Raw genomic sequence first — 12,619 nt, 5'->3', positions numbered from 1 at the left:
AAGAGCGGGTGCTATTTCTTTTGTGCTACCACCACACAGCTGGGACTCCCTCCCCTCAGATTCCTCCTGGCTGTAAATCTCTCCTTAAAAATGTGTTCCCTGAACCCTTGGCAATTCTCTAAAGTTAAGAATCTTTGGAAGATGGCACTGATTACAGAAAAGCAGGTATACACTTTTTTCAAAGCAAGAGAAAAGTCTGTTCTCATGCTTGTTCTCAAAAATTAAAAATGTAGAATGTCCAGCCAAATGTGACTCTGTATAGGCGGTGGGATAATTGGTGAATTCTGACTTTCTCTTTAGATTTGTTTATATTGCTTTAGACTTTATTATTGGGTGGTCAGACCCAAAATTGTTGCATTTTTTTCTATGCAAATATACATCATGACTTTTCCGATGACCCAATATTTTAAAAATAAATTTTTAAGTTAGGTGCATTTTCTAAAAGATCAGAAAAAAAATCTGTATAGGTGTTTGCTTCCATAGTATCCTTCCCTTTTTCCCTTCTCCCTGGCCACCTACCAACCCACTCACTCATCTGTCCACTTCTTTGTTTTTAATTTTTTCCCTGTGGCAAGAAAACTGGTTGCGGGAAGAGAATAAAGACTGTGGTGGTGGTGGAGGGGGGAGTCAGGACAGGAAGGAACCGTGGCATATGAAGAATGCTCACAAAGCCCCCACCTGAGTCAAGTTCAAGGAGCTGGCAGGTGTAAAAACTGCCCTCACCTTTATAATTCAGGTTTCATTAGTCTGCCTAAGGAGAGAAACCATGAGCAAGAAGTCAAGGGCTAGACAGGACTTCAAAGCAAATACTGCTCCAGGAAAACTCTTGTGACCATTAATTGATCCTGGCTGGGCCTTTTGAAGATACTTTAAAAAAAAAAAAAAAAAGATCATTATTTTAAAAAAAGTATTTAAAATAAAACTCCGAAGAACAATTAACATTTTATTCCACGGACTAAAGTGTCTCTTTGGAGCATTTCAGCCAAGTCAGCAAGCTGCTAATCCATCTGAACACCGACCCCGTGATCCTGGCTGGGTTAACTGCAGGCGCTACCTTATCATCCAGCTCCGCCACAGAAGCACAGAGGTCCACAAGGCTAGGCTGCAGGTGCCCGTTTACAATCTTCTCGTTATAGATATAGATCTGAAATGATCAAAAGCAAAGTAAATGGCACAATTTCTATTTTTACTTCTTCTTTCTGAAACTTCCTGAAGCAGTTCTGAAACCCGCAAATGGTCCCCAGAAGCTCAGCCAACATTTCCTGCTTGAGAAAGCCACTTGCCTTCTCCCCTGTTCTGTGTTTGACCCCATGGGAACACTCCAGACAGACTGCCAGCCCAACGTTCTGAACACCTGAAGAATGGAAGCACGGGGGGTTCCGTGGTGCAGTGCACAGACAGTTCTGTGCCTCTCTGTCTCAGGAAGCAAGGACCATATAGAAAGATGGGAAAACAGGACAACAGAAGAACCCCAGCTGCTGCTTTCTAAGGACAAGGCAAAGCTTGGTGAAATTCTGGCAAAAGGACTAATGGTCCCAGGTCCAGGGCTCATGGACTGAGCAAGAAATGTCAGGTCACAGCTCTCCTGCTACATGTGTTAGAACGGCAGTGCTACACGTCTGGAATAGCCATCTCTCCTAGAAAGAATCTCTGCTCTGGAGGACTTTATTTTAAAATAATAATGGCAAAAGTCACTTTGTATCCGAAGCCCTTGTTCTACCAAGGACTGAACAAGGTAGTGATGTTAGACAACTCATAACCCTGTTGAATTTCCACTTGATGGGAGAAGACCGTATCATCTGGCTTCCAGGACTATTATAAAGATTAAATAAAATGGTTTCAAACTATAAGTTAGTGCTTATTCACTCAACAAACATTAGGGGGCCTTTCTTTTACAAGGTACTGTGTTCAATATGGATATAAAGATTCACTCTCCACTGAAGGAACAGCCATGTGAGCAGTTACATGACATCATGTATCTGCTATAAAAACGTACATTTTACAAAGTTTTATTAGTCTTTACAGATGAACGGGGCTGTGGGGTGTGGGTGGTCTTTAAAAAGTTCATGGAAAATGAATATCATAAAAAAACTACATAAATTCAAAATATTTTTGCACCAAAATAAACGCTTACTTCCATTTCCCCACAACCTTCTCAAAGTCCCCTTGCAGAAGATATAAAAGTTCTCTTCTCTGAAGCTTGAAGTCCTGGTGATAACCATGGCCATGGCTGACTAGAGGAGGAGTATGATAAAGCGTTCTATTATAAAAACTGGAGCAAAAGGAAATAAATGAAGGCCAGTGGTAAAACATGTGGGAGCTGAAAGGAGGGGGAACTCGTCTGTGGGAAGCTGACAAAGGAGGCTTCAGCTGCCTGGGATCTGAAGTAGCAACGGTAAGCTGCAGGAGAGAGACTTTTTAAGAACTGTTTCTCACCACCCCTTGCTCACCTCCATAGCTACCATCTGGTTTTGCCTCTAACCACCCCACTCAAGGATGGAGGGAAGGAAAGAAGTGAGTAATGTTGAGGGCCACAAGCAACACTGATTGCTCCCCCTCAAAAGATCATGGGAGTGTGTGATGGCTGAACAGATTTTCTTCCTAAGGAGATGGAAGCTTACCATACTCCATTCAAGAAACAGGAATGCTGCTGCTGCTTCTTGACGCTTACAGGGGAAAAGTGTAAATTACAGTGAAACACAGTCTGCTAGCAGTGCTCTATTCAGAAAGTTGATTCCAGAGACATCCTGGCCTCAGGGCAGTTCCAGTCCAACAGAGTTCCTGTTCTACCACAAAGTATCTCCAGCCACACTATTGCATGGTTATAATTTACAACCAGAAGCAGAACCCCAAAAGCATGAGCTTCTCCAAATGATGATGACATGAAAAAGCAAAGAGGGGAACCAGCAGTTAGCGTAATGGCTATGTCGCTGGACTCCCACGTAGTTGACCGCGGTTCGTGTCCCAGACCCAGTGGCTTAAAACTCACGCCGAGCGCGTGTGCGTGCGTGCCCAAGATCCCGAGAGGAGAATGGAGGAGAAGGGATTGCGGTGTGACCATACCCCCTGGGGGTGATTTCTCGCTTTCTGTCTCTATGTCTCTCTCTCTCTGTCTGTCTGGCAAGCGCACGCGCCCTATAGCGAAAACCTCTCCAAAAAAAAAAAAAAAAAGCAGTGAGTACACTGTGCTTACTACTAAGGCAGAAAAGCATCTAGAAAATTACCGTCAACAAAGGGTGAAAGAAAGATTTTTGATAATACCATCGGCCTACCAGGTAATGCAGTTAATACTGAACTTCATTTACTAAGCAGTGCAGTTACTTCAGGATTTACTGTATGGGGGCTATTGCCAAAAATGCAAAATGAGATGCCTCAGTCAACGAAGAGGCAGGTTTCAATTTCTCCAAATCAAATCTGAGTCATTCTATTACCCTATTTGCTTGAATTCTCTAGTAGCCTATGTGGTAATATATTAACCAGCAGTCTAAAGAAATATCCAACTTGCTTTCAGGGTTTGACTTTCACTTGAAGTCTTTGTTTGTTTTCGCCCCAGAGGCTAACAAAGAATGTTCCTGAATTACATCTTCCTTAGAGCACACTCACCTGCCGGGCATAGGCCATCTCGATGTTATCCAGAGAGCTTCGACCAGGGGGTCCCACATCGCTGATGTAGCTTGGCTGTAAATAAATACACATTCAGAATTGGTTAAGAACGGTATTCAGTCACGTAAAGAAATGGAAATCACATAACATATCCCTATCTTTACTAGAGCTGCGAGAAGTCTGTTTCCTAGTTAAGGAAACCTCAGAATGATGATTTTAGGAGTTCGAATAAAAAGCAACTCTCTCATCTCAAACACATGAGACAACAGGAATGGGCCTCGGTTAATCAAGAAATAAGGGAGGCGGGATAAGCCCTATGGCTATCTCGAGGACCACATCTAGAAGCACATATCTTTTCCACATTGGTTTCAATCCCAAGACCACTCTTCACCTCATCTTCTCTTCGCATGTCTTCAAGCTAGAGAGACCATGTTTTAATCGTGGGCCTTGAGTTTCCATCAGTCATATCAGGCAACTGAGGGAAAAGAGTTTATAAGGTCATAACACCAAATTCAGACATTTTTGACCTAGAGGGTACACTGAGGCAATAGCTACTGATGAATTTTCTCTATCTAAAGATGAAAGGTAATCATTCATTCAGTAAATACTGGGTCATCAGAAAAGTCACCACATTTTTGCACAGAAAAAAAGTACGTCATGACTTTTCCAACGACCCAATATTTGCTAAGTCATGTGCACAGCTGGGTATACATCCATCCCCACAGGGCTGAAAACAAGGTTTGGCCCCTAGGCTCTGGATTCTTCACCACTATCTCCATCCTGCCTGCCAGGACAGCCCAGAGCAACTTCCCAAGGACACCCATCAAGGAACAACAGAGTTGTGGTTAGACAGCCATGGGACCCTGAGTATACTGCTTCTTTCAAGACTCAGTTTCTTTACCTATAAAATGGGGTAGTAATGGCATCCACCCCATAGGTTTGGAACAAAGATTAAATGGGGAGAAAAACAGCACTGCTGTGAGGAATTAAGTAGAAAGAGTTCAGCACAGCACCCAACACATTCCCAAGAGATGCTTTTGTTAGTACTTTATAGACAAAAATAAACAGCCACAGAGAACCAGGAGTAACTCCCACGCTGAATGGACAGATGTGAGCACTGCAGAAACATGGCCTGCAGTATTTTACTCTGTGCCGGCTGGAGAGTCTCATCTCATTCTTTTATAATGCACACACATTCATTCCCTTGTTTGAGTGGAACCCTTGCCAGTGTACTTTCTACTTCTGGACTAATTCTGAGTCTTCTGGGTAACACTGTATTGATGACTGTTCTGTAAGACAGCCACCTTTTTGGAACAGAACTATTTGAAAGCTGAATTCCAATCATTTTAAAGAACAGAGCGTGAAGCCTGCTAATTCTGGTAACCTTACTGGAGAATGAAAAGGAGACTGGCAATAAAGCACTTCAGCAAGGCCACGGCTGTTTCAGCTAAATACACATGAACGGCCTTGAGAAATATTTTCCAGTACTATAAACCTAATTTTTAAAATTATCCATTTAAAAAGTAGTTGGTGTGCGGTCATCAAATTTCCATTTAAATTAATTTTGCCTAATGCTCTTGTTTTCCAAAGTACCTCTCCTTCAGTTACCCTTGGCCAAGCCACTGTTTCAGCACACATAAAGTCAATTATCCATCAACAGGATGTGCACATGCACATTCCCGAGCAAAGGAACTGGCAAGCCTTCAGCTGGAATTCCATAGCCAGGAGCTGCGTGAGGGCCGGAAAAGTGGGTGCCAGTGTGGAATGGTATTCCACACACCTTGACCTCTGGGCTTCTCTGCACCAGGGCTTGAATGAGTCACAGTGAGGACAACAAGAACTGGGAATCAGAGATGGAAAGACAAGGAAGACAGGAGCACAAGGTCAGAAAACAAGGGGCTCGCCAGGAAGTCTGACGACACGTGAAGAAATAGCAGCTTATGGCAGCAGAGCATGAGAATGGGCTGCCCAGAGTGCCTGGTGTTCCCAGAACAGCCAGATAGGTGGATAGGTGGGCTGTGATTGGAGAGCAGCAGGGGGGAACTGCATATCTGTACAAAGTATACCCAGGTATGCATACACCTCTTTCCCCACAGAGGTTACATTCTAGTCAGAGGAAAAGAAATGTAACCAGCACTCCTAGCAATGCAAGTAAAGAGGCTCCTCAACTTACAAGGGGGTCATGTCCCGATAAACCCATCATAAGTAGAAAATGTTGTCAATTGAAAACACATTTAATATACCTAATCTATTGAACATCATGCCCTAAACATGTTCAGAACACTTACATTAACTTAGTTGGGCTAAAGCAACTATCATGAAGCCTTGTTTATAACAAGTGTTGGATTATCTCATGTAATTACTGAATATTGTACCAAAAGTGAGAAGCAGCAGTGGAGGTATGGGTCCTCAATGGTTTCTACTGAGTGTGTAACCCTTTCACACCATTGTAAAGTCAAGAAATAGTCATTCAAGTGATTGCTAGTTGGGAACCATTCACATAAAATAAAAAGAGGGCCAGCCAATGGCATTCTGGTTAAAGAGGCTGGATTCCATATGGCCTACTGTGAAGTTCGAGCCCCAAATGTAGTGGCTTGAAAGACATGTCAGGAATGTGTGCATGCATGCCCCAAATCCCAAGAGGAGAATGGAAAAGGGACTGCAACGTGGCCATCCCTCCTAGGGGTTGCTTTCTCACCACACACCATCCCTACCTCTGTCTTGCAAGCACACACGCCCTATGGCCAACTAAAATAATAAATCATTTTTAAAAAAGAAAAAAAAATACTACAGAATGAAGAGAGTTTAATTTTCATGTAGAATTTTTGGCTTTATGTAAGCAAAATGAAACCACAGTGATTAACTTACAATAGTTGGTTTGGTTATAGTCTGTATGTAAAAGCCCACTACTACAGAAAAAAAGAAAATACCAATTGGGGACCAGAAGGTTCAGGTTCTAAATGCAAACCACCTACTGGGTCATCAGAAAAGTCATGACGTACCTTTTCACATTTTTCTATGCAAAAATGCATCATGACTTTTCCGATAACTTAATCATAAGTATGTGACCTTGGATAAAATGAGAAGAATTGATGAACTATGATACGAAGTCCATAATGAAAATCAGAGACTGTGTTGAGTATACACTGTTCACTTACCACCATGTGGAATGTTAGCAGCATTATCTATAATTACTAAGCTCCAGTTTAGCCTCTCTAACAAATGTAGTGCTTGCTAAGCAAAGTCATTCTCCAGTCCACGTTTTAAAGAATTCCACATTGACTATGTCCAATGTCAACACAGACACTAGACTACACTGTTTAGATAAATATATCTTTCAATACTGTTTCAAAAGTAGGCTAAAATACCTCAAGAATGCCCCCAAATTTCAGACCCCTGTGCTGTCAAGCAAGCTGCCCAGCACTGAGGGAATTATCCTTCACGCTGACCAGATGTAAAAACTGAGATGTGAGGGTTCAGAGCCATGTGCCTTTCTTGCTTTTGAAGTTTTCTTCCTTTTGATGTGCTTTGAGTGCATCTTTTTTATTCAGATCACAACCTGAAAAGTTATTAACAATCCTTCAATTCCTATCTTCCTTTAAAAATTAGACCCTTTTCTTCAGTGATATCCTAAGGAAATTAATTTCTCAAAATGACTTTATGGTACTGAAGCATCATTTCCTTTATTAAAACTTGCCAAGAACAGATATTACTAACGTCTCCTTGGAAGGAGTAGGGGAACCTCCTGTTATTGGAAGGCTTGGGGGGAAATCTTTCAGGAGCCATCATATCCTAGTCCATTTCTGCTTTAACAAAAAGAAAAAGTCTTGAGCCTCTCTTTATATTAAATTATCCACATTTGGCAATTTCCTTCAATTGTAAGGTCAGCTCAAAATGATCTGAAGCCTCCTTCAAAACTAATGGCTCTTTAGATCCCAATAATCTTATTCCTGACAATAAGGTGCCTAGAAAAGAATGTCTCAGACATCAAGTCATGCTTCTTTCATTATTGCTTCTATTTATGCCTAAAGATTTTTTTTCAATCCTGAGAATACTTTATAAATCAAGAGAAACATTTAAAAAGGGACAGAGCCACACTAAAATGATTAAAGTGAATGTAAAGTGTAGCTAACAAAATATGGACAACCACACAAGTAATGCTAGGATGTGCGGAGAGTCCTCTCTGTCAGGCACTGGGCTAGGCACTTGACACATGCTCAGCCTTCCTACAGTCATTCTTCAAGAGGGGCACTTCGTAGAGAGGAAGCCCAAGCTCCGGAAGCCAAAGCCTGCTGAGTTCTGAAGCTTCTCTTCTGCCCTTCACACTGTGTAGTCTCCTGGGAGGAGTGCCTCCTCAACTGGAGATACCTCACTTTTCCAACATTTTGAAGAAAACTAAATGAAAAAACATATGGATCTGCAAACCCACCAGAGTGATTACATTTAAAAAGTCAGAAAACACCAAGTGTGACAAGGATATGGAACAAGGGAATTCCCACAGACTGCTGGTGAGAAGGTGCACTGATACAATCATCCTGGAAAACAGGTAGGCGGTGTCTATTAAAGCTGAGCACATGCACATTCTCTGACCCAGCAATTCTCCTCTTTGGGGTACCAACCAGAGATGCAAGCATGAGCTCCCAAAAACATACACAAGAATGTTCGTGACGGCACTATGTCCATGAGCACTAGAATGGACAAACTGCTCCAATGTCTACCAATACTAGAATGGATAAACAAACTGCAGTTAAACCGTTGGGTCATGAGAATGAATGGCTTGCAATTGCACGCTATAACATGCAGATGGTTACATGGAAGAAGCCAGAAACGAAGACATACTGTATTGTACGACTCCATTTACAGAAAGTTCTAAAACTGACAAAACTGATCTACGATGCTAGAAGTCAGGATGGTGGTTTCCTTGGAGGTGGTGGGAGGTGGGGACTGGAAAAGGAAACGAAGGGGACTGTTGGGTGCTGGTAAAATTCTGTTTCTTCAGTGTGTTGGGTTTCATTTGTGGTGCTCGCTAAGTTATACACTTAAGATTTAGGACGCTTTCTGCCTTTATATTAATATACTTCAGGAGAAAAGTTCAAAACAACAACAAAAAAAAATCTATGAGGTTCCAGAAAACAACAACTGCATAGATACTATATAGAGATCTGTCTCCATCACTTGCCAACTTTTTTTTAATAACTTATTATTTTATTTATCTTTATTTATCATTATCATTTTCAGTTTTGCCAGAAAGAGACAGAGAGAGAAGAAGGAAAGTGAGAAAGCAAGCTGCCAGGTTCAGGACTCAAACCATGGCCAGTTGTGTGGGAGTCCAGCACCCTTAACCACCACGCCACCTGCCAGTCCCCACCTGCCACTTTCACAGCAAAGTTATTCACTTGCTAGGTGTCACAATAGAGAACAGATAGCCAAGGTGATGAGAACACCCTTCCAAGGGGACATGAGGTCAAGGAAGAAATGTCTACTAAATAGCTTAATCTATTTTTAAGAGAAGAGCAATCAAGAAAGAACGTCTCATTAGGAATTTATAATTACTTTCAAATCCCAATACAGAACACACCTATTAACACCATTTTAAAAAATGATTTATAAAACCACGAGGTGTTCTAGTTATTTGCCCAGATTCATACAGAAATAAGAAAGAAACATTAGGATGGCCAACAGTTTTATATATTAATTCTTTTCCAAAGACTCTGATTTGGGTTTGAAGTCTTTCAGTCTAAGAAATATGGGACAAGGTCTTTAATGAGCAATTTCCCAAGACAGATGACTTGGGTATCTATTTATTTGGGAGCTAATTTAGCAGAAAAACTAGTTTTTAAATCAGGAGCAAATCTGTAGATATAGAATACACATACGACGTTATCCTGAAGGTACTACGACTACCAACCTACCCATCCTTGACCTAGATGCCACAGTCCAGGGTGTCACTAGCATGTTACATGTGTCTTTGAGTCTTGGTTTTCCTGTCTCAGAATGCAAAAATACTACTAGTTATCCATAAAACAATTCTGGAGGAAAATGATCGGGAAGCACTGGTATGTTCCTTAAAAACATCTAATACTATAATTTTTATGATATATATACATATATAATGTATATACAAACATGAATAATGGATTTGAATATATTATTTACATAGATTATTGCCAGAGGGTCATGTGCTTACCAGAGAGAGAAAAAGTGAGCAAACACCCCCTAATAGGGCATGGTCCTGCTGTGATCCTTTTCCCTCCCTTTCTGCATCTTGTCAGGATTTGGGGCACACACATATGCATCTAGTATGCTTGTCAAGTTGCCAGGACTGGGACTCTAACCATGGTCAGTCATGTGGGATCAGGCTTCCTATGTACCCCTGAGTAATCACTATATTATGGAGCCAGCCCAACATTATAATTTTTTTTAAGAGAGATTTTTGCTATAGGGCACATATGCTTGCTGAAGAGACAGAAAGAAGAGAAAAGAAGAAAGCTCCCCCCGGGGGGATGGCCACACAACAATCACTTCTCCATTCTCCTCTCAGGATTTTGGGCACATGCACGCACAAGCCCAGCATGAGTTTTAAGCCACTAGGTCCAGGACCTGAACTGCAGTCGCCTACGTGGAGTCTAGTAATATAACCGTTACGCTCCTCCCAACATCATAACTTTTAATCTGCACTATCAAATTATTTTAAACTGCTCCTTAAAAGACAATAGTAAGGGGGACCGGCAGTTAGCATAATGGCTATGTCGCTGGACTCCCATGTAGTCGACCGTGGTTCGAGTTCCGGGACCCAGTGGCTTAAACTCATGGCGGGCACTTGCGTGTGTGTGCCCAAGATCCCGAGAGAAGAATGGAGGAGAAAGGATTGCAGCATGGCCATCTCCCCTGGGGGAGTGATTTATCACTTTCTGTCTCTCTGGCAAGTGCACGCACCCTATAGGAAAAAACCTCTTAAAAAAAAAAAAAGACAATAGTAAGGAATGGTCATATGGGTCTGATGTTTTCCATCATCACTAATTTTCCTTAATAACCCCATTTCACCAGTGAAGACCCTGAATTTCCAGGTTAAATAACTAAAAACAAGAGCTCAGAACTAGTCACTGCAGAAACTAGGAGGTGAGGCCCAAACTATCAACCCCCCAAGAATAGCATGGCAAATGTGTGGCAAGCCATTTGTTCCCCCAACACAAGGGCAAACATCGTTCATCAAGCAGGGCACTTTTCTGCTGATCACAGGTGCAGCCACAATTTCCCTCTTGGAAAAGAGCTCCAGGATACATTAAAAGAAAAAAAGAAGGACGTAGAACAGACCATATAGCTAACTTTTGCGTAAGGAGCAGGGTAAGAAGATACAGTCTCATATGTATCTGTGTAAACAAACACTGGAAACACACACAAGAATGGAATACAACTGTACTCTCTTTATCCAGGGTTCAGTTACCTATAGCCAGCCATGGTCCAAGAATGTCAAATGGAAGATTCTAAAAATAAACAGTTCACAAGTTGTAAATTATAAGCCATTCTGAGTGGTGTGATGAAGTACCATGCTGACCCGCTCCAGTCCATGAATCATCCTCTCTCCCAGTGTATTTATGAAGCACATGCTACCCACCCATTCACTTAGGAGCTGTCTGTTATCAGATTGACAAGTCACAGGAAGGATGGCGAGTATAGTATTATGAGATATTCTGAAAGGAGAGAGAGGGACTGTATTCACATAACTTTTGTTATGGTATATTGTTACAAGAAATATACCAGTTTGGGGGACCAGCAGTTAGCGTAATGGCTATGTCGCTGGACTCCCATGTAGTCGACCGCAGTTCGAGTCCCAGACCTGGTGGCTTAAAACTCACGCCGGGCGCGTGTGGGTGCGTGCCCAAGATCCCAAGAGGAGAATGGAGGAGAAGGGATTGTGGTGTGGCCATCCCCCCGGGGGGGTGATTTCTCGCTTTCTGTCTCTCTGTCTCTGTCTGGTGAGCACACGCGCCCTTATAAAAAAAACAAAAACCACAAAAAAAAAAAAAAGAAAAATACCAGTTTAGTATTATCTGTGGTTTCAGGTATTAGTTTGAGGGTTCTTGGAATGTGTCCTCCCCACCCCCAGGATAAGAGGGAACTACTATAATAGTGATTATCTGTGGGGTATGCAAAGGGGAACGAAAATGGGGTACTTAGGGACAGCATTCTTTAATTCTTTAATCACATAACTACAATGCCTTTATTTTTTTTTTTTGGAGAGATTTTCACTGTAGGGCGCGTGCGCTTGCCAGACAGACAGAGAGAGACATAGAGACAGAAAGCGAGAAATCACCCCCCAGGGGGGATGGTCACGCCGCAATCCCTTCTCCTCCATTCTCCTCTCGGGATCTTGGGCACGCACGCACACGCGCCCGGCGTGAGTTTTAAGCCACCGGGTCCGGGACACGAACCGCGGTCGACTACGTGGGAGTCCAGCAACATAGCCATTACGCTAACTGCTGGTTCCCAATGCCTTTATTTTTTAGTTAAAATATTAAGAGAAGAAAATCCTCAATTTAGACTATGACCAATCAACACTGACAATATGTCAGTGCGGGGAAGCCTGTGGCGTGGTTATTAAGGTGGCTGGATTCTACATGGCTGAACATATAGTTCAAGACTGAGACCCCAGAGCTCGAAAAAACATACCCAACACATGTGCATATGTGCCCCCAAAACCCAAAAGGAGGGAGAAATGGAGTAGGGATTGTGGCATGGCCATTACCCATGTGGAGTGCTTTTTTTCAATTTCCCTCTTTCTCACTTTCTCTCTCTGGCAAATACATACACCCTCTGGCATATTAAAAAAAAAAAAAAAGGCATACTAATACCTATCCTAAAATCACATTGTTTCAATATATTCCTAATACTTCAATTAACCAGAGCTAAATGATTCATTAAACAAATATTTCTTGAGAACCTACTATGTTCCACGGACTTTTCTGGGTACTGAAGATACGGGGGGGGGGGGGGGGACAAAGAACAAAATATCTAC

The 12,619-nt window shown here is 42.1% G+C and overlaps 1 protein-coding gene across 1 annotated transcript in view; it reads right to left on the bottom strand.

Moving 5' to 3' along the window:
- Positions 1-12,619, bottom strand: part of NUP93 (nucleoporin 93) — a 118,998-nt gene that overhangs the window by 22,454 nt on the left and 83,925 nt on the right. Inside the window, exons 6-7 of the mRNA XM_006148401.2 lie at positions 3,604-3,678; positions 1,055-1,144 (exon numbers count right to left, since the gene is read on the bottom strand). Of these exons, the coding sequence (XP_006148463.1) occupies positions 1,055-1,144; positions 3,604-3,678 (165 nt within the window). The remainder of the gene's footprint in view (positions 1-1,054; positions 1,145-3,603; positions 3,679-12,619) is intronic.

The sequence above is a fragment of the Tupaia chinensis genome, unplaced genomic scaffold (assembly GCF_000334495.1).
Source record: "Tupaia chinensis unplaced genomic scaffold, TupChi_1.0 Scaffold000235_1, whole genome shotgun sequence".
NCBI classification, from domain to species: Eukaryota; Metazoa; Chordata; class Mammalia; order Scandentia; family Tupaiidae; genus Tupaia; species Tupaia belangeri.
Note: the sequence above shows the minus strand (reverse complement) of the source record. Positions and strands in the feature narration are given on the sequence as shown.